This window comes from Lolium rigidum, chromosome 5 (genome assembly GCF_022539505.1).
Source record: "Lolium rigidum isolate FL_2022 chromosome 5, APGP_CSIRO_Lrig_0.1, whole genome shotgun sequence".
In the NCBI taxonomy this organism is placed as follows: domain Eukaryota; kingdom Viridiplantae; phylum Streptophyta; class Magnoliopsida; order Poales; family Poaceae; genus Lolium; species Lolium rigidum.
Window position 1 is genome coordinate 260,996,705 of NC_061512.1, and position 23,567 is coordinate 261,020,271.

The following is a 23,567-nucleotide window of genomic DNA, read 5'->3' on the forward strand; positions in this document are numbered from 1 at the left end:
ACAGAGAACTGAGGACGCACCCGATGAAGAAGAAGAACAAGATGAACACAGAAATCCGAAGTTTGACCCTACTCGTCTAAACTAGGAGAGGCAGCGTCGCGTGCCAAGCGAGCAGCGACCACCACTCGAACATGCTAACGACACCAACACTGATGGCGGAGCTAATACCGACAACGGAGTCAAAAGAGGTGCAACCGAGATTCTAGACACTGATGCGACATGCAGGCGTGGGAGACCTTTAGTAGAGCTCTCACGAGAAGCATGGGACAAGACAAAAGCTGCTATCGCACGAGGAAGTTTTTTTTGGATGAAGATGCAACACGAGAAGAACTCTTGGCATACAAATATTTGCTTTACTAGCAGTCTAGCATATATACTTGGTACTGTAACATTTAGCATTGCATTAGTATTGGCCTGGAAGGGCCTCAACCAGAAGATGTAGCTCTCTATCATATCTTTCATGGAAAGAGAAAAGGATATTGTCACACTCTTTTAAGTTGAACCTCCTCACAACCATGTCCCATCCAATTAAGTTTGCATTGTTTGACCCATATCCCATCTTCATCGTAACTACCATTGGATACGTGTTGGCCATGCACGAAACATGGACATGAACACGCCGGCCACCAACAAGTCGATTCTTTAGGTACCCAGCTGTGAACTCAACTCCAATTTTCTATGGTCAAGAGAATTCAAGAATGAGCATATACTTGTAACTATTAAGTAGTTAATTATCACAAGCAATTTGTTCATGTTTTGGGGCTCCATTCTTAAAACATCATAACATCTAGCAGGATGGCCATCAAGCGATTCTCGGATATACATGGGACCCGTTTGGACCGAAGTATTCATTGGAGTACTATTTTTCTTCGACAGTTGGTATAATGTAGGAAAAACAATAAAAGTCATTTCCTCATCCTCTTCCTCCTCGGAATCAGTAATCTCCATTTCCAAATTACTCATCTAATCCTAAGAAAGAAATCAAAAATTGTATAAATGAAAATGAAAACTAGTATTAATGCATCCAAATTACTCAAGCAAGTACTACTAGCTACTATTACCCAAGGAACGGCTATGTGCACAACACTGGAAAAGTCAAGACTATGAAGCAGGATACAGGTGAAAAGGGGCCGAAATCGAGTGGGAGAGGGGGAAATAAAACGGCCAACCAAGTGGCAAAACTGGGCTTGGTCCGTAACTTTCTGGGCTCGGTGAAAAAACCCGGGTTCTGGGCTCGGTGAAAAACCAAGTGTGCCACTTGCTCCAGTACTACAGTAGCAGCATGTGTATACGGTCTTTTTTTACTCTTCCGGTCAAACCCCGCACTCACTAGGGTTCCTCACTCACTCACTCACTCGGCTCACAATTTCCTGCCACGAACCCTAGCTAGCGGCGGCGGCGGCGGCGGCTGCTGGAGCCTGGAGGAGGCGAGCGACGGCGGCTGCTGGAGGAGGCGAGCCACATCCGTGTCTAGAGCTGGGTGCCGCCGCTGCTGCTGTAGAGGGCGCTGCAGCAGGAAGAAGATCGGAGTGGCATAGATCTAACCAACCCTCGTTTCCATGGGTAACATACTAAATGGCTGCTTTTTCCTCACTCCATTTCATTACTTCAGTAGGAGTAATACTGAAGTACTGTAGCAGAAGACTTGTATGTATGCTGACAAGCGCAACTGTTTCTGCATATCTTGACACTAGCGATGGAGATCGAGCCACCCGCACCCGCCACGGCGGATGACTGGCGGCACGCGCTCGCCCGCGTGGTGCCTGCTATCACCGTAATCCATGTAACCATGCCACGCGCCTTTGACACCGAGATCGCCGGCGCCGGCGCTGCCACCGGCTTCGTCGTAGACAAGGCCCGGGGGATCATCCTCACCAACCGCCACGTCGTCAGTCCAGGTAGCACTAAACCATTGACCCGCCGTGTAATCATGTCATTTGTGTGTGAATGACTCGTCTGCTCTTGTTCCTAGGACCCGTCGTTGCAGAGGCCATGTTCTCCAACAGAGAGGAGATCCCTGTGTACCCCCTCTACAGAGATCCTGTGAGTGTTTCTCTTCCTTGATTCCATAATTCGTTTTTGTTGTATTCCCCATGACAATGCCGTGTTCTAATCGAAATCCCTCCCAACCCCTCTCTGAACAGGTGCACGATTTTGGGTTCTTTAGGTACAATCCAAATGCCTTACAGTTCCTTGAGTATGAAGAGATCCCTCTAGCACCCGAAGCGGCATCCGTCGGGCTAGATATTCGGGTGGTCGGCAATGACAGCGGCGAAAAGGTAAATGCCATTAGTCTCCAACCTTGTTTCCCTAAAAGGGCAAGATTAAACAACCGGAAATTTTGGAAACTCATTCCTCCTTCGCCCTTCGGGTTAGACATTTTCCCAAGAGAGCCAATGCATCGACCTCTTTTCCAGGTTCCTGCTCCACCAAAACTTGGCCACCATTAGTTAGAATTTCTTACACGTGCCTTTGGATAGCAGGAAAACACTCACACCGTATGTCGGTTTGGCTTGTATTACTGATTTTAGCCAGATTTTTTCCTGGGTAAGATAGCATCCTTTTCCGCACAACCATTCATACTACTACTATTACTCATACAAGATACAAGGTTACAAAATGCGAATTACAATTCTTGAGTGTTGTCATGTACACTGGGTTGCATATTATTGCAATATGTTTTCTGATTCATGTTGACTGATGCAGGTTTCAATTTTGGCGGGAACACTGGCTCGACTTGATAGAGAAGCTCCTGTTTACGCAAAGGATGGGTACAATGATTTCAACACATTCTATATGCAGGTACTTCTCTTCTGTCAGAGTAATCCTTGCTTAGGAGTTTAGCTAGTAGGTTCTAGTAGTACCTTCCAGTCTCTAAGCCTTTTAGGCAGAAAGCCATATGTGCTGATAATTTAACATTAACATTTTTTTAGGCTGCATCTGGTACTAAAGGTGGCTCTAGCGGTTCCCCTGTTATTGATTGCCAAGGAAGAGCTGTTGCACTGAATACAGGAGGCAGATCTTCCAGCGCTATTGCATTCTTCCTTCCATTAGAGTGTGTAAGTTGAAAACCAAAATTCCATAATTCTGCATCGCAATGTTAAAAGGTTTCACAGGAAAAAGTTTGGAGGATGATAATAACCAAATCAGTTTATCTTCCTCATAATTCAGTGAAACCCCGCCACATTGCTCTAGTATTTTATTCCACTCACTCTTTCCCCAACTAGTGTTCTCCTAAAAGTTAGAGATCTCAACCCACGGGTGAAAGCTTCCTTCACTGTTATGTTATGGTTATTCGAGATGGAGTATATTCTGAGGAACAGCAAGGAAACATCCGTGACCCATCTATCTTCCCAGAATCTTGTTTGCCCCAAATCTCCTACTTTGAAACTACGACAAGGTAGGAACAAAGGCTTTACTTAACAAAGGCTTTACTTTCATGAGGCCAGAAGTGTGAATCTCCACTTTTCTGAACACATTGTCCCAAGGTAGTATTCCTTAGATATTTGTTTTACAACATAGTTTGCCAGAGTCCCTTTTCATTGAAAAGCTTCCACACCCATTTTGATAGCAAGGCAATGTTCATGATTTCCAAATAATTACCCCCAAACCCCCTTGGTCTTTTGGTAAACGGACTGTTTTCCTTTTTACGAAGTGGTAGTTTTTCCTAATTCACTCAACTTATCTCTGTCAAATTCCAAAGCAAGCTCTTTTTTTTGTTTCTTAATTTTGCTTTCAATTTTTTTTGTTCCATCCTACCAGTTTCCTCCTCATTTCCCTGTTTCTATTTTGCTCTATCTGAATTGCTTTATCTGCCTAATTGTAAAGGTTGTTAGAGCACTCAATTTGATACGTCATCATTGGGTTGCATTTGGCAGCAAGGCAGAATCTGTTTATATTCCCCGTGGTACTTTGCAGGTGTGCAGTCTGGTGATCCCTTTGATTTCTTTTACTTTCCCCTGGATCATGGAACTCAGATCACTCATAAAATATTTTTCTATGCCTTCGAAAGGTGACTTTTGAACACAAAGGTTTTGAAGAAACTCGACGAATTGGACTCAGGAATGATACCGAGAAGGTATGTTCTTCCTGTCTTCCTTTTTCTAGTTTTGAAAAAAGGTCTATATTTGTCTTTCCACGCTCCATGCTATTTGATTAATTGCATCTTCAAATTTCTGTTGTACAGATGGTAAGACTTGATTCTCCAGCAGGTGTGACTGGAATGCTGGTTGTTCATTCTGTGGTATGTTTGTGAACATTTATTTTATTTTTCACTCAGATTGCTGCTTGTTTCATTGTATCTTTTTACCGCTTGTGCTGAAACTAAATTATTCTGTCCTTGCAGGTGCCAGATGGGCCTGCACACAAACTTTTGCAACCTGGTGACGTGCTGGTTCGCATGAATGGGGAGGTATGATTGTCGGATTAGTGAGAGTGACAGTATGTTATTTTAGTTTGTCAGACCACATAAATTTCTTACTCAAGGATACTCTTGCTTAACTATTTACAGTTAGTAACACAATTTCTCACCCTGGAGACCTTCCTTGACGGTAGCATTGGCTCGGAAATAGGTTTGCAGATCGAAAGATCTGGAATTACTTTAACAATAAAGCTGAAGGTAGTTTACAAACTTGACACATCGTATATATGATGCATTTGCTCCTGTATTCTATTATAACAGCAGTCTGTCACATCATACCAATTTTGCTCTGCAGGTAGAAGATTTGCACTCCATAACTCCAAATCATTTTTTGGAAGTTGGTGGTGCTGTCATCCATCCACTTTCATACCAGCAGGTAAAGCTCCCCTGCTTTGACCAGTGCGATAATTGTTACATCACATTTATCTCCTATTCAAATTATAACATAAATGTATAGAATTACAAAGTTTGTTGAAGTTTCGAAAAAAAAATACTAATCTATTATGTATGATGTTTTAGGCTAGAAACTTCGGGTTCAAATGTGGTCTTGTATATGTTGCTGAGGCAGGGTAAGACATCTGACAGTTCAAAGAATTTACTTATCTACTCTGTATGATGTTTTAGGCTAGAAACTTCCGGCTGAAATGTGGTCTTGTATATGTTAGTGTTTGTTAGGTCTTAATCTTGATTTGTGTCTTCATCTTTGTTTTCGCTTTGCATGTAGTTAGGTGATCGGGTATTTGTGTAGCTTGCCGAGCAGCCCTACGTGAGATGCGTACTGGTATGGTTTCAGCAGGGGACGTACGGTGAGATGCCAGAGATAGTCGTATGATGCGACTCACTGGTGAGATGCCAAGGATCATGTGAAACGATGCTGTTCCAGGAGTGTTTCTAGGAGAAAGAAGAGGTCGTCTAGTTAGTTGGTTAGCTAGTGCATGACCTGGTCAAGTCTTAGTGGCCGGTGTAGTGGTGTAAGTGCATGCGTGTGTGGAGTTACTGGTGTGTGACACTCACGTTGGGTCTATATAAGGCCATGTAATCACTTGTTTATTTGAGAGAAAGAGAATAGAGAGAAGAAAACGTTCGCAGCGTGAGGTAGTCTGCACCAAACTCCATTGTCTACCTTCTGCTTGTGAGAGACAAGAGAGATTGAGAGGTAGAAGAGAGGGGCGACACGGCGCTGCTGAAGCCGACAACGGTGGTGGCGGTGGACTCCATGCGAGGTGGAGTACGAAGTCACAAGGTGAAAAGTTGCTGCATGCGGCATGTTGTTGCGGGTGATCAGCTGAGTAAAGAATGGAGAATCAAGATTAGGGGGAGGTTGTTGCGGGTGATCAGCCGAGTAAAGAATGGGGAATCAAAATTAGGGGGAGATTGTTACGTTTTTATCTTGATTTGTATCTTCATGTTTGTTTCCGCTTTGCATATAGTTAGGGACGGTGAGATGCCAGAGATAGACGTGCCATGCGACTCATTAGTGAGATGCCAAGGACCATGTGAAACGGTGCTGCAAGTGCATGGTTGGCCTCGTCCGTGTGTTCCAAGAGTGTTTCTACTTTCTAGGAGAAAGAAGAGGTCTCTAGTTAGTTGGTTAGCTGTGCATGAACTGGTAAGTGTTAGTGGCCGGTGTAGTGGTGTAAGTGCATGCGTGTGTGGAGTTAGTGGTAAGTGTGACACTCACGTTGTGTCTATATAAGGCCATGTAATCACTTATTTATTTGAGAGAAAGAGAATAGAGAGAAGAAAACGTTCAGAGTGAGGCAGTCAGCACCAAACTCCATTGTCTACCTTGTGCTTGTGAGAGACAAGAGAATTGAGAGGTAGAGGAGAGGGGCAGAATCTCTGCTCTCTCTTCTGCATGTTCTCTCTCTTGAGTAGAAGCAGAGTGAAGGACTAGATACAGAGGAGAACACACGATAGTTTCAGACAACATATGCCTTCTTCTTTTATTAGCTTTTGTAGCAACGGATGCTACAATACTCAGCAACCCATTCTTTTATTAGCTTTTGTAGCAACGGATGCTACAATACTCAGCAACCCATGCTTACCCCAACAGCCTATGCTAGGATAGCAACCCATGCTTAGTTACATGGATGGGTGGTACCCCTATTTATACTTATACATGACCCTTTAGATTGTTGCCATGTGGCACAATCCAAACCCTACACCATAGTTCTAGAGTACTCTACAAACTCTAGATATACTACTCCTAATTATCTTACTCTAGAACATTGCTAATTCCGGAGTTCTCTCTACATACCCTATACTTCTAGAACTGCCGACATGCCTATCTTTCTTCGGGTTGTGGTAACCCTAGGCACGCGGACGAGTAGTGGCCATGGACGCCATAGTTGTAGCACTTCCCTGTCTTCCCAGCCTTGCTCCCACTACTACGCACACTGGCGTCTGAGTCACTGCTATTGTCCTCGTCATTATGCCTACTGCCATGACCGTGGACAGCACGACAATCACCCTTCCTCGACTGGTATGACCTCCATTGTTTCTTTTTTTTCGGATAAAGGACGCTTCATTACTCAAAATATTCAAGCATTACACCCAGCCTCTGCATAACTAAGATGCACATAGCCGTTCAAGTATCAAGTCTAAACAAACATATAAAAGATCGATCGAAAGAGCCAAACTAGACTATGCTACGTTGGCTTCAATCCGCCTAATATGCAGCCACCCATGTCGGGAAATAAACTCCTTGGCCGTGTTCTTCAACCGTGTAGACACCTCCATAAAGAGGTCTCGGTCCTCCAAGCGCTGAAGTGGTGACCATGAACGAAGCAAAGCCGTACATCGGTAAATGACCTGCATGAGAGAAGAATTTTTGTCATTGAAAACCTTGTCATTTCTACATAGCCATAGCGTCCATACGACTTCAATTGCGCCCACTCTGATAAGCGTTTTATACCTAGTATCTACCCTATTTAGCCAATTGCCAAATATATTTGCAACGCTACGAGGTGGGTATAAGGTAGAACCCATCTGAATGATTGACCACATAGATCTAGCAAACCTACAGTTGAAAAAAAGTTATTTTATTGTCTCATCTTGATGATAGAAAACACATTTCTTACAACTGTGCCAGTTGTGTTTCAGTGGTATCTTCATCTTCCAAATGTACCTATTATTGATAACCGGTTGATTAGGAATGGTAAGCGCTCTATCCAATGAATTGACCGAGAAAACACCGTTCTTGGTGAGGTTCCATCGGAATTCATCAGTCCCCTCAGATAATTGTATTGAAGCTAACCTCTGTAGCAATTCATTCCAACTAGTCAATCGGGGGCCAATTAGATCACGCCTGAACGACATGGAGGGAGGAGAAGTTTCCATAACCTTCTACAAGGTGTCTCCCTTATAGCGAACAATATTGTACAAAGCTGGATATTGTTCCCGAAGAGTGGTTGTTCCTAACCATCTATCTTCCCAGAACCTAATCTCCGCCCCATTCCTTATGGAGAACGAACCAAAAGGGAAAAAGTGCTTCTTAGTTGCCATAATGCCAGCCCAAAAGTGAGAGTCTCCAGGTTTCCAAAATTCCTGAAATAACGCTTTTGAGCCCACATACCTTTTCCTTAAAAGTTGTTGCCATATACCATCCTCAGTTAATAACCTGGCCAGCCATTTTCCTAGCAATGCCCTGTTCTTAACTTGAAGATCATGAACACCAAGTCCACCTTGATCTTTTGAACGGCATACAACACTCCATTTAGTTCACCGATGTTTCTACTTCTCGCTGTCCCCTTGCCAAAAGAATCTTGAACGTAGATAATCTAATCTATTCAAGATTCCTTTGGGTAGATGGAAGAAAGATATCATATAGAGTAACATATTCGTAAGTACTATATTTATGAGAACTAATCTCGCCCCAAGGGACAACAGTTTTCCTTTCCAACTACTTAACCGCTTCTGAAGTCTTTCCTCGATGAGTTTCCACTCCGCCAACGTCAGTCTCCGATAATGAATCAGAATACCAAGATAGTTGATTGGAAAGGAGCCAAGATCACATCCGAACAAGTTAGCGTAAAGGTTGGCATCGTCATTGGCCTCACCGAAAATGAACAGTTCACTTTTATGGAAATTAATTTTGAGACTAGACAATTGCTCGAATGTCGTTAGAATTAACTTCAGATTTCGAGCTTTTTCCAAGTCGTGTTCCATAAAAAGAATTGTGTCATCGGCATACTGAAGGATAGACAATCCACCATCCACAAGATGAGTTACTACCCCTTCAATCTGACCATCAACCTTCGCACGCTCAATTATAATAGCAAGCATATCCGCCACAATGTTAAATAACATTGGAGAAAGGGGATCCCCTTGCCTCAAACCTTTTTTCGTGTGGAAGTATCGATCAATGTCGTCATTGACCTTAATGACCATACTTCCACCGAAAACAAAGTTATTTATGATAGCATGCCACTCTTCTGAAAAACCTTTTATCCTCAGTGTTTGTTGAAGAAAAAGACCATTTAACTTTATGATAAGCTTTCTCAAAGTCGATCTTAAGAATAACACCATTCAGTTTTTTCCGATGCATCTCATGTACTGTTTCATGCAAAGTGATAACACCATCGTAGCGACTTAGGTAAAGATTTTAAAACATACATTAAGTAGGCATATAGGTCTGAACTGCTGAATACGTTCCGCATCCGTTATTTTTGGTAAAAGAATAATCTCACCAAAATTTATACTGAACAAATCCAGTTGACCTGCATGGAGCTCTACAAAGAGCTCCAATAAGTCATGCTTTATAATATCCCATCAGGACCTAGAGCCTTATTGTGCTCCATTTGAAAAACCGCCTTTCTTATCTCCTCCTCGGCATAAGGAGCCACAAGGACGACATTTTCCTCTGGAGACACTTGGGGAATATCCGCAATCCTGGATTCATCCATGGACATATCAGACTTCTCGGGTGCGCTAAACAATCCTTTATAATACGATGTAATATAAGACTTCAGCTGCTCATGACCTTCGATCACGCCCTCCTCCTGTACTAGAGAATGAATGAGTTTCTTTCTATGTCTACCATTAGTGACACTATGAAAGTATCTCGTATTCGAATCTCCTTCCAACGGGAATTGGGCCTTAGATCTCTGGTACCATTTGAGTTCCTCCTCGCGAAGTAAGCCGGCTAACTTCGCATTATATTGACTTTTGAGTTCAATCTCATGTGTTGTTAAAGGCCTTACCTCCGCAATAGCCTCTAAATCATCAATATTAGATGACAGGCTGAGCTACTCTTTTTTTTTAGCTGCCCTGTCATATGCTTAGACCATCCCCCAAGGTATCTACGCATAGAGCGTAGTTTGTTATTCCACCTTAGGATGGGGGTGTTCCCAGCGATAGGCGTGTTCCATATAAATTTAATCATATCTGAGAACCCTTCTCTGCCTAACCAACCCAACTCAAATTTGAATGGGTATTTACGCGGCGGAGTTGGATTCCCAGTGGACAATAAAATAGGAGTATGATCTGACAAAGCTTCTATTCGAGGAAGGGCCCGTACCGAAACTAGGGGAAATTTCGATTCCCAATATGAGTCCATAAGTACACGGTCCAACTTCTCATATGTAGGCTCTGGGAGACTATTAGCCCAGGTAAATTGTCTCCCAACCATAGAAATCTCACTCAAGTTCAAACTGTCAATGACAACATTGAATAAAAAAGGCCAATGGTTGTCAAATCTGCCCTTACTTTTCTGGGTATCTAAGCAGATTGAAATCCCCTCCTATAATAATAGGATATGGGTTATCTTTTGCTAGGTTGACCAACTCGCGCAGAAAAGCAGGCTTGGCCGCATCTTGAGCAGCTCTATAGACGGATACCAAGGTCCAAATGAAGTTATCAAATTTATTCCGGATGTGAAGTTTTATGTGAAAATCACCTCCAGAATTATCTAATATCTCCATAGTAGACGCTCGGACTCCAATTAGAAGGCCACCAGAACGACCACGAGGCGGGCGGGATACCCAAACAAAGTCTTCCCCGCCTGAAAGGCGATTTAGAAAACTTGTTGAGTAGTTCCTCTTACTCGTCTCAGAAATAGCGACAAAATCTAAGACATGTTCCTTAATGCTTTCAACAATGTATAGATGTTTAGCCAAGTCTTTAAGACCTCTGCTATTCTTAAACATGCCATTCATTTAGAAAAATCTTGCTTGCTTGGAGACACATGAGCGACTTTAAATTTGTTGAAATCCATCCGTCTCAAAGCGGAAGCCGAAACAGAAATAGTACTAGCAGAATTCCCCAACGAAAGACCTACATTATTAAATTGGCGGCAATAAGTGGTGTTGGTAATGCTAAAAAAGACTTAGAACTTTTGGATGTACCGACATAGTCGAGGTTCGCCTCCGCCTTGCGCCTCATCGCCTTCGCCAAAGTGTCTTCGTCCGTGATTGACACCCCATCATGGCCGAAACCATGACGGGTGCTCCGTCGAGATGGCGTGGGCGTTGGCGCAGGACCCGTCCCTACAGCCCGCCCGACCCAAGCCGGAGGCCAGCCCTGGCGCCTCTTGGCCCGCAGGGCCATGTGAAGGGTTGGGCAAGGTTGACGTCGATCCACCTCGGGTGCCGCCCAAAGCCTGCCCCGCCACGGTGCCACCCCCGGCAGCAGGTGACGGCGTCGCATCCGTAGGGTCACATGCAGGGGTGAGCAAGGTCGACGTAGACTCACCCCCGCTGCCGCCCAAGGCCTGCCCTGCCACAGTGCCCCCAGAGTCGCAGGTGTCGGCACCAAAGCACCCGGCGAGGGGATGCTACCCGACGCCAGCGAGGGGATGCCCTGGACGGCTGCACTCCCACCGCCTCCACCATGCCGGCCCTGCCAGCGGCATCGGACGGGTGGTGCACCGGCGTTTAGGTGCACCTTCCATCCCGAGAAGACGAACCGACGGCTCCAGGGGAGGACGGTGTAGGAGAAGACCATCCCCAAGGACCCGACTGCACAACTGGAGGAATCGAAGAAGAACTCTCCTGACCTCCACCACGCGTTAATCCTCGCGAGGACATGGCGGTGTAGAGTCCCCACGGCGAGGTGCCGGTAAAGGTGAAAGAGCTGGAGACGACGCCGCAGACGCCCGCCTAGCATCCGCCGGAGTAACACGACCGAGGGTGAACACTCTGCCCCTCGCCGGTCTGTCCGAGCGAGGACGGTCCGACGGCGGCGTAGTAGAACTCGCTCTCTCCAAAGCCAAGCGCAACTCCTCCGCAGAGACTCTCGGACTAACACCCGGCTGAATTGTCGCCTCTAAGGACGGAATGGTAACTCGAAGCTTTGCCACAATCTCAATGGCACGAGGCGTCTGTGGGTTCAGATTAAAAGGGGTCACCGCGAAGTGAGAAATCCCCTTATTCATCGACCCAACAGCGGCTGACCCATTCCCGCCAGACTGAGCAGCAGGAGCATCATCACCAGGAGGGGCAGGAGGAGGAGCAGCAGCGGTGTGCTCAGAAGTATCCATAGTATCATCCCCTCCATCTCCAGATCCATCACCCGCATCATCTAAATCATTCTTCTTGACCCAAATCTCCGGAACAAAATCTGGCTCTGGCACAAAGTCAGCGGGCTCCCTGCGGAAACGAAACGCATACGACTTGAACTTTACAACCGCATCAGCAACAACACTCGGCAAAGCATCATCTGTAGGTTTTCCCAACACCTTCAGATTGACCATTGCCACCTGGATACGAACAAGAGCCCGGCGCCTCAGACTAGTGTGATCAACATCAACTGTCCTGCCTAGTAGAGAACCTACAACCCACAGACCAAGAAAGTGACGAAGACAATGAGGAACCCCCTCAATGTGCAGCCAGACCCTCTCCAACTCGTGTGTGAGGCACCTCCGCCGACTGCCATGCTGACACTGACATAGATTCGGCAAAGGAAGGCACCCCGACCTGGATCCCATCCAACCTGTCCAAGCAAGCCAGATTTTTCTTTACCTCCATTGTTTCTTGGACAGCAACAAATGATGTCCACCAGTAGGATCACCAAAGCGCATTCGCACTCGCTCCTCATGCGCCTGAAAACGTCCAAACAGATCCTCGACTGTCAATGCCTTGAGGTCGATGAACTGCTCCAGTGAGGTCACAAGATGCATGAACCTCGCCGGTGCAGCCTGGAGAATTTTGTGCACAACCGTGAGCTCTTTCAGCTCATACCCCAATGTGTGGATGGACGTGACCATCTTGTTCACACGCGTTGGGAAGGTTTCCACGGACTCGGTGTCCTCCATCTCCAGTGCCTCAAAGGCCTTGCACAGTGTTTTTTGTTTTGTTTCACGGACGCGATCATGGCCGAAGTTCAAAGCCTTGATGGCTACCCATGCCATCTTTGCCGTGTCCTTGTTGGCGAGCGACGCCAGCACGTCCTCCGGCACGCCCTGTTAGATGGCAAGCGGTGTGTCGTGGTCTTCCTCAAAGCTTACAGTTTCAGAGCTCATCGCTGCCCACACACCAGCTGATATCAGAGCCACCCACATCTGTATCGCCCACAATGTGTAGTTGGTGCGGGTCAGCTGGGGGTACTTGATAGGTCCCCGGGGCATCACCGGTTGCACCGTCGCCATCGGAACCAGCTCCTGGGATTTTGCCGCCACATGAAGCATTCAACCTTCTTCCCCTTTAGTGCCTCTAGCTTCGCCCGTGCTGCCTTCGCCTCTGCCACAACCTCCTCCATGACCTTATGCAGCTCCTCCTGCCTTCGCCTCTGCCACAACCTCCTCCATGACCTTATGCAGCTCCTCCGCCGCCTTCTTTGCCATCTCCTGGATCTCCTAACCTGGCGCTATGATACCAAATTGTTAGTGTTCCCTCTCTGCTCTCTGCTCTCTCTCTGCTCTCTGTTCTCTCTCTTGAGTAGAATCAAAGAGTGAAGGACTAGAACTACAGGAGAACACACGATAGTTTTAGGCAACAAATGCCTTTTTCTTTTATTAGCTTCTGTAGCAACCCATGCTTAGAGCAACTCTAACAGAACCCGTAAATGCCATCAGAACTGAATTTTTCCGGTGGATTTACGGGTTTGGGCCGAAATCATTGTAGAACAACGCCTGAATCGGTGGCCTGGCCCGTAAAACTTTCTCGGGCCCGAGAAAGTGAGCGCGTGGCCCCTATTTATACCCGCCGCCGCACCCGCTCCTTCGCCGCGAAAAACCCTCGCCCTCCTGCGAGTAATTCTGGCCGCTCTGTCGCGCTATCCGCTCCGCCGTGACCTCCCCTCCGTTAACAATGGCGCGCGCACGAAGATGCGGTAGGGGAGGCGGCCAAATCGGCGGTGGAGGCTCGTTGCCTCGTCTGCTAGTTTTGCGTTCGGAGGCGGACCGCGCGAAGTGGACGCGCTCCGAGGGAGCGCGCAAGCGGGTGGCGCGCAGGTTGACGCGCATTGCTGCGCGCGATGGGGACGGTGAGGTGCGTCCGGCGGCTCGTGCAGCCCACCGCTGCCGACCCGACAGCGACGACGACGCGCTGGTGCTTCCCCTCACCACCGGGAACTCCGTGGAGGCAACGGTGTTCGAGCTCGCCGCCCTCGTCGTCGCCTAGGCTCCTCCGCCGCATCCTCTCCTTCCTCCGCCGCACGTAGAGGCCTCGGGGACTATCCCGGGGCCAATTTTTGGTAAGATTAGTCGCGCGACGTAGGATTAGTTGTTTTTTGGCTATAATATGTAAATTATGTATGAATGTAGCTCGATCCGAGCACCATATTCGTTCCATTTCGCATGTTCGTCGTCAAAAATTTCCCGACGTTTGATTTTCTTTTTCAGTTCGTCTTTTCGATTTCTATTCTGCGCCTCGACTAAAATTGACGAAACTGTAAAATTCGGGAGACTGAACTCCACGTTTTTGGTTCGCACTTTTACGGGCACTACTAGAGATGCTCTTACCCTAGCAACCTATGCTAGGATAACAACCCATACTTACCCTAGCAACCTCCGCTAGGATAGCAACCCATGCTTAGTTACATGGGAGGGGTGGTGCCCCTATTTATACTTGTACATGACCCTTTAGATTGTTGCCATGTGGCACAATCCAAACCCTACACCCTAATTCTAGAGTACTCTACAAACTTGAGATATACTACTAAATATCGTACTCTAGAACATTCTTAATTCTTGAATTCTCTCTATATACCCTGGATACTTCTAGAACTGCAGACATGCCTATCTATTTAGTACACAACCTATGTGCACTGTTCACTCACAACTGACACAACCCATGTGTCCCCTTCACGCACAACAAGCACACAACCTATGTGTGCTCTTCAGTCCTCACCCTACACAGCCTACATGCAACCTATGTGTGCTGATCACACCATGACACGATTACATTCAGGCATAACAGTATATGCTTTGCATTTGTTTCCTTTTCGAAAAACAATTGGAGCCTTGCACTTAGTGATTTCCTTTCACCATCTTTTTATTAGATGTTTATTGTCTAAAATATGAGTGATAGATCATAGATATCAAAGCAAACCTCCTTTTTCTATGACTCATTCAACATGGTGCTACACAGGTACATGCTCTCCCGAGCATCGGTTCCACAACATTCAATTATAAGGAAGTTTGCAGGAAAGGATATTGCACATTTAGGTGACCTTATTTCAGCTATTTCAAAGCTGTCTAGGGGAGCGAAAGTGCCTCTTGAATATGTAATATACAAGGACCGACACCGGAACAAGGTAGTGAAATCTTACCTAGCACTCTAGCAGGTTTATTATGAAACATCTTATGTGTTTGTTATAATACAACTAAAATTTCGTTTTATGGTGCATCCAGACCGCAGTAGTAACAATTGATCAGCACGGGTGGTATGCGTCTCCTCAGTTATATACTCGAAGTGATGCAAATGGACTGTGGACTGCAAAATTAGCTATAGCACTTGAATCTGTTATAGGAACTTTATCATCCTCTGGAGATTTAGATGACATAAAAGCTGATCTGAGGCAATCTACTAGCCTGGAAGGTTCTGATCTTGCTGGAACAATATCTAGTAATTCTTCATTGGCAGAACAAGCAATTGAACCATCCCTTGTAATGTTGGAGGTGAGCAACATCCACAGTTTGACTTTAGAAAGAACTTTCTCATAGTCGTGGTTTGCATCGCATCAGTATTTTCAGATCCTGTTTTAGCATTATTCTGCAACCTACTGTATACAGAATATCGAAATGAAGCAGCATACCATCTGACGAATCGTGGAAAGCTTTGGCTCTCATGGGTCCACTTGGGGGACTTGAGGGTCTTGTGGTAGATGGAGTAGGGCATTTCACATGAATATTTTTAGCTTTTCTTATTGTTCAATTCTAAGGATTGTGAATGAGCTCTTGCTATGTGTATTTTGTTTATACATGCTCATGTGTATTATTCTACAATGTATGCACTTTTTGGTTTTGAGCTGGTATCTTTCGTGTTTCTTGCTGAAACCCACCTCAACTGTCATATCTAATTTTCTACTTTTCTATAGGTGGACGTGCCACCAATGTGCATGCTTGATGGACTTCATGCTAAATTTTTCGCTGGAGCTGGTGTGATAATATACCATTCTGACACCTTAGGTCTCATTGCTGTTGACAAGAATACAGTCATTATACCTGCTTGTGATATAATGATATCTTTTGCTGCATATCCCATTGAAATACCTGGAGAGGTATATGAGCTTATTCCCCCCTTTGTTGATTATAATTCTAAGGTATACATAATATCCATTAAATAATAGTTTCCACTTTTCGGTTTTCAGGTTGTTTTTCTGCATCCTGTTCACAACTTTGCATTCGTTGCGTATGATCCTTCTGCACTAGGAGCTGGAGCATCTGCTGTCCGGGCTTCAGAACTTTTTGCTGGTTTGTTTTATGTAGAACACTTTCATGCATTTTCCAAAATATAATTGATTAGTCAAATAAATAATAAATTGTAGAACGGTCGAGTAATATGTGTCTAGTTTCTGGTTTATGATTTTTAAGATTTCCTTCATATATTTCCCGTAACTAAAATAAGAAGTTGAACTGTCCAAGTAACATGGCCAGTGATGAATTTTAAATGGGTTAGCCGTTCTCCTTTAACATTATGCTGCCCAAGCACTTGTTCTCTTATGGTTCTTATCCATTTTTTATTTGTCACTTGTGATCGTTAGGCGCCATCTTTTTTTGCTTTTTTGCACTGCCAGACAGAACATTGTTTTTGTATGCACGAGCGCTTCATGTGTATTGAAATCCTGTGATTAATTAGATAAATGTTATTGGATATACTTTTTTTCTTATATTCATTTTTTCTCTATTAATAATCTCAATTGTGCTCTCACTAAAATGAACTACTAGGTAATGAAATTTATGTTTCCCTCTTGCAGAAACTATTTTTTAGCAAGCAATCTGTTCACAATTTTTATAAAGTTCCTTCATTTCTGATAATTGTAGAACCTGCCTTGCGCCGAGGAGATTCCGTCTACCTAGTTGGGCTTGGGCTGGATGGAAGCTTACAGGTTACATCAAGGAAATCAACCATAACAAGTTGTAAAGCTGTTGACATTCGCTCGGGTGACCGCCCACGATATCGTGCAATAAATATGGAGGTCCTTGAGCTTGATAGTGGTACTTTCTACAACATCGCAACACACCTATTGTCACTCAATGTTCATATTAACAATATCGGAAAATATTTATTCCAGATTTTGGTAGCCAATTTTCGGGTGTATTGACGGATGACCAAGGGAGAGTTCAAGCACTATGGGCAAGTGTCTCCAGCCAGGTCAGTGTGTGTTGGAGTTTTTCACTTTCAGAAAGTTAGCCTCTTGATATCAACAGCATTAAGAAAACGGGCAACTGAATAAAAAACATATTCACCATATGTGAAGACCTTAAATTGCTGAAATATGTTACTCAAGGCAGATGAATCGTTTTGTCCATTACCTTTCGTAATGATTCATAACCTCTACATCTGATGTTTGTAAATAGTGCTATCTATGTTTAATGGTACCATCCCTAGTTGTTGATTCCCACATACTAATTGAGGTATAACTTTGTCATTTGTCTTCTACAGATATTTGGTTCTAGCATTTCGGAGGACGATCAGTTTGTTATAGGTATACCAATATATCCGATAATTGAAATCCTTCAGAAATTCATCTCAGGAGCTCCTGGACAATTTCGTCTTATCAACGGAATTAGGAGACCAATGCCATATGTCAGACTTCTGGAGGTGGAACTTTATCCAACTTTGCTATCGAAGGCAAGACATTCTGGATTGAACGGTAGCTGGGTGCAGGTAATTAGATCTCTCATCTTTTAATATTATCTGAAATTGATATGTAATCTGACAAACACGATACATAATATTGTTGCTTAATGGCTTCTGAAAATGAATACATGAAACATTTAATGTTACATATGCAGGCTCTCGCTAAGAAGGACCCTGTGCGAAGACAAGTACTGCAAGTGAAATGTTGTTTTGCTGGATCAAAAGCGGAAAATCTTCTCGAAGATGGAGATTTGATTCTTGCTATCAATAAGGAGCCTATTACATGCTTCCTTGATATTGAGAATGCTTGCCAAAAGTTGGATCAGTCAATCGATTCAGATGGAATGCTTGACATGACAATATTTCGGCAGGTGAGGATGGTCTATAATTGAAAACAAAACACTTTTTATTTAACAAAGTACGATTGAATCAGGTATTTATTAGTAGTATAACTGTTTCAACATTCGAGCAGGGAAAGGAAATAGACCTCATTGTTGGAACAGATGTAAGGGACGGTAATGGTTCAACACGTATGGTGAACTGGTGTGGATGCACAGTTCAGAGTTCGTATCCGGCACTGCGTGGTCTTGGTTTTTTGCCTGCGGAAGGTCATGGTGTTTATGTTGTTAGGTCAGTGTCATGTTCCTTCAAATATTAGAAACCACCAGTTAATCTTTTAATTGGAACACTGAACTCAGGCTAATGCTTCCTCTGTTCCTGAAAAAAAGCATATAAATTATACGTCAAATAATGTTAAGTTTAACAAGTTTATAGAAAACACTATCAACAATGCGAAATCATTATCATTAGATAGATACATTTTGATAGTTTTTTCTACAAACTTGGTCAAACTTAACATTTTTTTTACTTTGAATTATACGCTTTCTGTTTAGGAACGGAGGGACTGATGTTTAAATTTTATTCAATTTGATTTGAATGACCAGTGAGAATTTTCTAGAGATAATCCTTTAATTGTTCTGATGTCCTCATTCTGTTTTGATGTTGTGTGCACTGGCTGCCCTGAAGCAGTAATGAATACAGGAGCACCATGTACAGACCTATAATTTTGTTAGTAGGAAAATATGTAAAGAAAGCAATAGATATTCTGGAAAATAAGAGCTGGAATCGTGGACAGTCAACACCATTTCCTACTTTTTGATGCTTAAACAATTCAGTAAAAAGGGCACACATCAACATTTACATGTAGATGTTAGGTTTACAGCCGTAACAGGGAATGAGCAACCAGGTCTTTTATGCAGATGGTCTCGTGGAAGTCCCTCGCATAGATATGGTCTCAGTGCTCTCCAGTGGATAATTGAGGTCAACGACCAACGAACTCCAGATCTGGGATCTTTTATAGAGGTGGTGAAGGTATGTATTGTCAGTACTGAGGACAATATTCTTCTTCGCATATTCCAGTATCTTCGGTTTCTAACTGTATAGTGGAGTTCACTTGACATTTGTTGACCTTTCCTTTATCAGGGATTGGAAGATGGCCAATTTGTTAGGGTGAGAACCATCCAGCTGGATGGAAAACCCCGCTTCCTTGCTCTGAAACAAGACCTTCACTACTGGCCAACCTGGGAGCTCAGCTTTGACCCAGAGACTGCAACATGGCACAGAAACAATATAAGCATTGCTGCAGAGAGGCGTGCCATAGAGGTAAGGAAAATGTAATGATGAATGGTGGGCACAAGGATAGGAGGCTTGAAAATCTGTTAATCCTCTCCAAGTTTATCCCGCTGCTAATGCAGTTCACAGCGATTAGGGACTCCTGTCTTGTGGTTGGGACCTTGTATTCCTAGTGGGTGACAAAAGCTTGCAGTTCTGGGTGTAAGGCTAGGCGTTAGTAGCTTCAGAATTGGTATCCATCAGTGTTGATTTCCATATGTACACGCGAATCCCATACATTTTTTTGCGAGTTATTTCACCTGCTTGTGTTTCCCGCGGGATGAAATTGTTGTGTGTACGGGTTGCTTTTAGCAGTAGGAATAAATTCAATTCCAGATGGAGGTAGATCATGGACACATCAGAGACATGTAGATAGCCATGTTCTTATATAGTCAGCCATTTTTCGTCCTTGTTTCATCATGTAATCTGGTGATCTCTGCATAATCCATAAACCAAGTAAAGATTTTTTTTTGTTGCTAATTTGATGTTCAATCACCCCAAGTTGTTTTCTTTGGAATGTTTCATACAACATAGAGGATCACTAAGTCTGAGTTAGGTTCGATTCATGTTAGGTTTGATTCATGGAATCCGGGTACCAATATTGGCCTGGATGACTTAGTTTGATTCATATTTTCATCTTCTAGCGTAGTTGGTTACCGAATCAAACTAAGTTGGTTTTATGGAACACATTTAAGTTGTTTGCTGAAGCTAACAAGAGGGAACATGCACATTACCCCTCTAGGATTTAATATGTGTTTCATCACCTAGTTTAGTTGGCTTTATGAAAACACGTTTAAGTTGTTTACTGAAGCTAACTAGAGGGGGCAAGCACATTACCCTCTTAGGATTTCATTTGTGTTTCATCGTCTAGTTTAGTTGGTTACCGAATCAAAACTAAGTTGGTTTTTATGAAAAATAGTTAAGTTGTTTACTGAAGCTAACGAGAGGGGCATACACATTTACCTCGTTAGGATTCAATGTGTGTTTCATCGTCTAGTTTAGTTGGTTACCGAATCAAACTAAGTTGGTTTTATGAACACAGTTAAGTTGTTTGCTGAAGCTAACAAAGTTGGTTTATCAACTAATATTTTTTTAGGTTTATTATTTTGTCCATTATTTGTGTTTTCATTTCCTAGTTAGTTGGTTCTTCTAATGTAACTAAGTTGGCTTCGGGGACCATTTATATTTTGTGTTTTCATTTCATAAGGTTAGTTGTTTTATATACCTTTCTAACTTGTATCTTGAAACATCACTCAATTGTTTTAGACATGTGCGTAAGTTGTTTCTGACATCAGAATATATTTTTTAAGTTTGAGGTTATTCTTTTGCGTTTCATCTTTCTAGGGATAATTGTTTTTAATTTGAAATAAAGTTGGCTTCTGATCACGGCTAAGTTTGTTTACTTAGTCAAACTAAGTTGGCTAGTACACTAAGGTAGATAGTCAACATTTTAAAACTTTTTGTAGGTCAACCTTTTCTGTACCTCATCTTATAGGATGGTTGGGTTTGAAAATTTAATCATGTTGACTGCTAAACATGGCTAAGTTTGCTTACTTACTGGATACTCAACACTTTGTAACTTTTTGATGTAAATATTCTATACGTCATCATTATAGGATGATTTGGGTTTTAATTAATCAAGTTGGTTGCTGAACATGGCTAAGTTTGCTTACTACTATAGCTAAGGTGGATAGTCAACACTTCCTTTTGTAAGTTTTCAAGATTATTCTATTTGTCTCTCATTTTATAGGATGGTTGGGTTTTAATGTCAGCAATTTAAGTTTTTGAGGTTATTATTTGTGTATCTCTTTTTTTGTGTGTGGGATTGTTGGGTTTTAGATTGAATCAAGTTGGCTTCTGAATACGCCTAAGTTTGGTTGCCTAATACAACTAAGTTGGCTAGTCAACATTTTTTAAAATTCCGAGGTTATTCTTTTGTGTCTCATCTTTTCTAGGCTTTTTTAAATTTGAAATAAAATTGGATTCTGATCACGCCCAAGTTTGTTTACTAGTTAAACTGAGTTGGCTAGTACACTAAGATGGATAGTCAACATTATTTAACTTTTTAGGTTATTCTTTTTTGTACCTTATCTTATAGGATGGTTGTTTTTAAAATTTAATCAATTTGGCTCCTGAACACGGATAAGTTTGCTTATTTACTCTAGCTAAATTGGATAGTCAACACGACGTAAGCATTGTAATGTGCTCTTGCAGCCTCAATAGTGTCGAATCGCATCCCAAGAAATGGTTTTGTTGGACTGGAAGCAACTTCTTCATGCATGCCAGATCCATCAGCAGCACCTTCTTCCAAATCAGCATAAGTGGTGGTTCCTGTAGGTACAGTAGTCATGGGAATGCTGTTGTTGTTGCCTGCAGTGTGTTGTGGCCCATGCTGCTGTAGGCCCCTGCCACTGTGTTCATTAGAACGAGCACCAGTTTCTTCTTGGTACTGAACCATTGGGCCCGGAGATTCTTCCACCATCTCCGCTGGTGCATCTTGAGTGCAAAACTGCGTCTCCGTCCATGTTGATATCATCATCCTCAGTATGGGGGCATTTAGATCCAACCCCGACATCTGCATAATGGGAAAACTACATTAGGGGATTTTTTAAATAAGTTTTCGCATAACCCAATACACACAAGATAAATTGTATGCATTTTTTAATGCACGTGCCAAACAGTTTCTTGTTTTCTTATTTATATGGTTGGATATTTGCAGGTCACTGCGAGCACAAGTGCGGGGGCATGATCAGCAGAAGCAATGTGACACCATGTCTCCGGCTATTAGCTGTGTTTCTGTTCCAGAACTATTAGGTGTTGCACACCACAAAAAGGGGTACCACTTAGGGTTAAGCGAAACAATGTCTGGGTTCTAGAACCATTCCTATTGGTCCGTTTATGCAAACCATGTCGCTGAATTTCAATTTCAACATGCTGGAAATTGGGAGCCTCAAGTTTGTATTCACAAATCTGGGTTGTACCCACTTTAGCTTGCTCGGTACTAAGTTGCTGTGTATCAACATGGATGTTGTGCATTATATATGTAAGCTACGACTTCTTTTTCTTAGTTGCTGTGTTACTTTGGATGACTAGAATCTACAATAAGATTAGCTGCCTTTTCTGACTTACAGGATGTGTGTATACATGTACAGGTTAGTATCCCAATTGTCTGCAAGTTTCAGTCCTTTTTGTTGTCTCAGATTTGTCAGAGCTAAGCTGTCCTAGGTTATTACAGGAGGTTATATCCATGGTCTTTGTATCTTACTTGTCTTACTAGTGTTGTTCTTATGGTCTTTACAACTGGTTCCACTGGTTCTTATATTGAATACCTAAGTTGGTCCAAGTTCAAAGGTTGTTTCTTGCAGCAAAACATCCAAATTTGTTTCTGGGATGTTTTCCATAGGTTCTTCTACCATGGTCTGACTGTTATTTTCTCAACCCAATAGGTCCATAGCAATTCATGGAAGCTACCTTTTCCTGGCAATAGATTGGGGATTTTTTTTTTTTTGGAACAGAAGGGTGTCGGAGAACATGAGCGGAGGAGATGAGAGTTTCCTTGTGTGTTCTTGCTGATCTGAGGAAGTTGGAGGCTCTTGCTGATCTGAGAAAGTTGCAGGCTTCAGTCATGAGCTTGGATCCATGGAGATCTGGCGAAGGAAGGAAGAAACTAGACTTGTTGTTGGTGTTGCAGAACAAAATAGATGGAAAAGGGGAAGAGATGGAGATGGGTATGGTGGTAGTTGCTGGGAGAGGGAAGTGGGGGCATGATTCCCACGCGTATCATGGGGAAAACTGATTTTTTCAGACGGGCCTTGTTGGCTTACCTTTTCTAGGCCTTGTTGGCGACGGACAAACCAGCATCTGAAGGCTCCGATGCTGGCTAGCCGCGTCCTTCCATAATCTCTTCCTCTCTTGTACTCTGCAGCCGCGATACGCGAGAGAGCTGGTACCATATACTACCCGGTTGCTGTCCGCGTCGCGGAGCCGGCCGCGGGCGACATCTACCAGCGAGGGCATCTGGTTCGTGGAGGCCGCCGCGAGATGCTAGCTCGCTGATGTCAACGACCTTGAGAGCCTGCTGCTCATCCCCAAGGCTGACCTGCTCCCCCTGAGGAGAACCTTGAGTACCTCATCCTCATGGCCTGATCGTCTCCTGATCCAATCCAAGGACGGGTGCTTGATAGTTGATCCTGGAAAAATTTAGGTTGCTGAACTTGAGCGTTGAATCGTGT

The 23,567-nt window shown here is 43.6% G+C and overlaps 1 protein-coding gene across 1 annotated transcript; it reads left to right on the forward strand.

The window, feature by feature from the left end:
* Positions 1–1,458: 1,458 nt before the first annotated feature.
* Positions 1,459–22,402, forward strand: LOC124658198 (protease Do-like 7). The gene is made up of 25 exons (XM_047196605.1): positions 1,459–1,563; positions 1,695–1,898; positions 1,973–2,043; positions 2,145–2,279; positions 2,707–2,802; positions 2,934–3,059; positions 3,829–3,918; positions 4,013–4,078; positions 4,187–4,243; positions 4,346–4,411; positions 4,511–4,618; positions 4,716–4,796; positions 4,940–4,989; positions 14,950–15,115; positions 15,213–15,479; positions 15,899–16,081; positions 16,172–16,274; positions 16,845–17,018; positions 17,096–17,175; positions 17,467–17,691; positions 17,820–18,035; positions 18,137–18,294; positions 18,924–19,035; positions 19,147–19,326; positions 22,055–22,402. Exons 1-25 carry the CDS (start codon positions 1,560–1,562, stop codon positions 22,082–22,084), a joined length of 3,048 nt encoding a protein of 1,015 aa, XP_047052561.1. The 5' UTR covers positions 1,459–1,559; the 3' UTR covers positions 22,085–22,402.
* Positions 22,403–23,567: the final 1,165 nt, after the last annotated feature.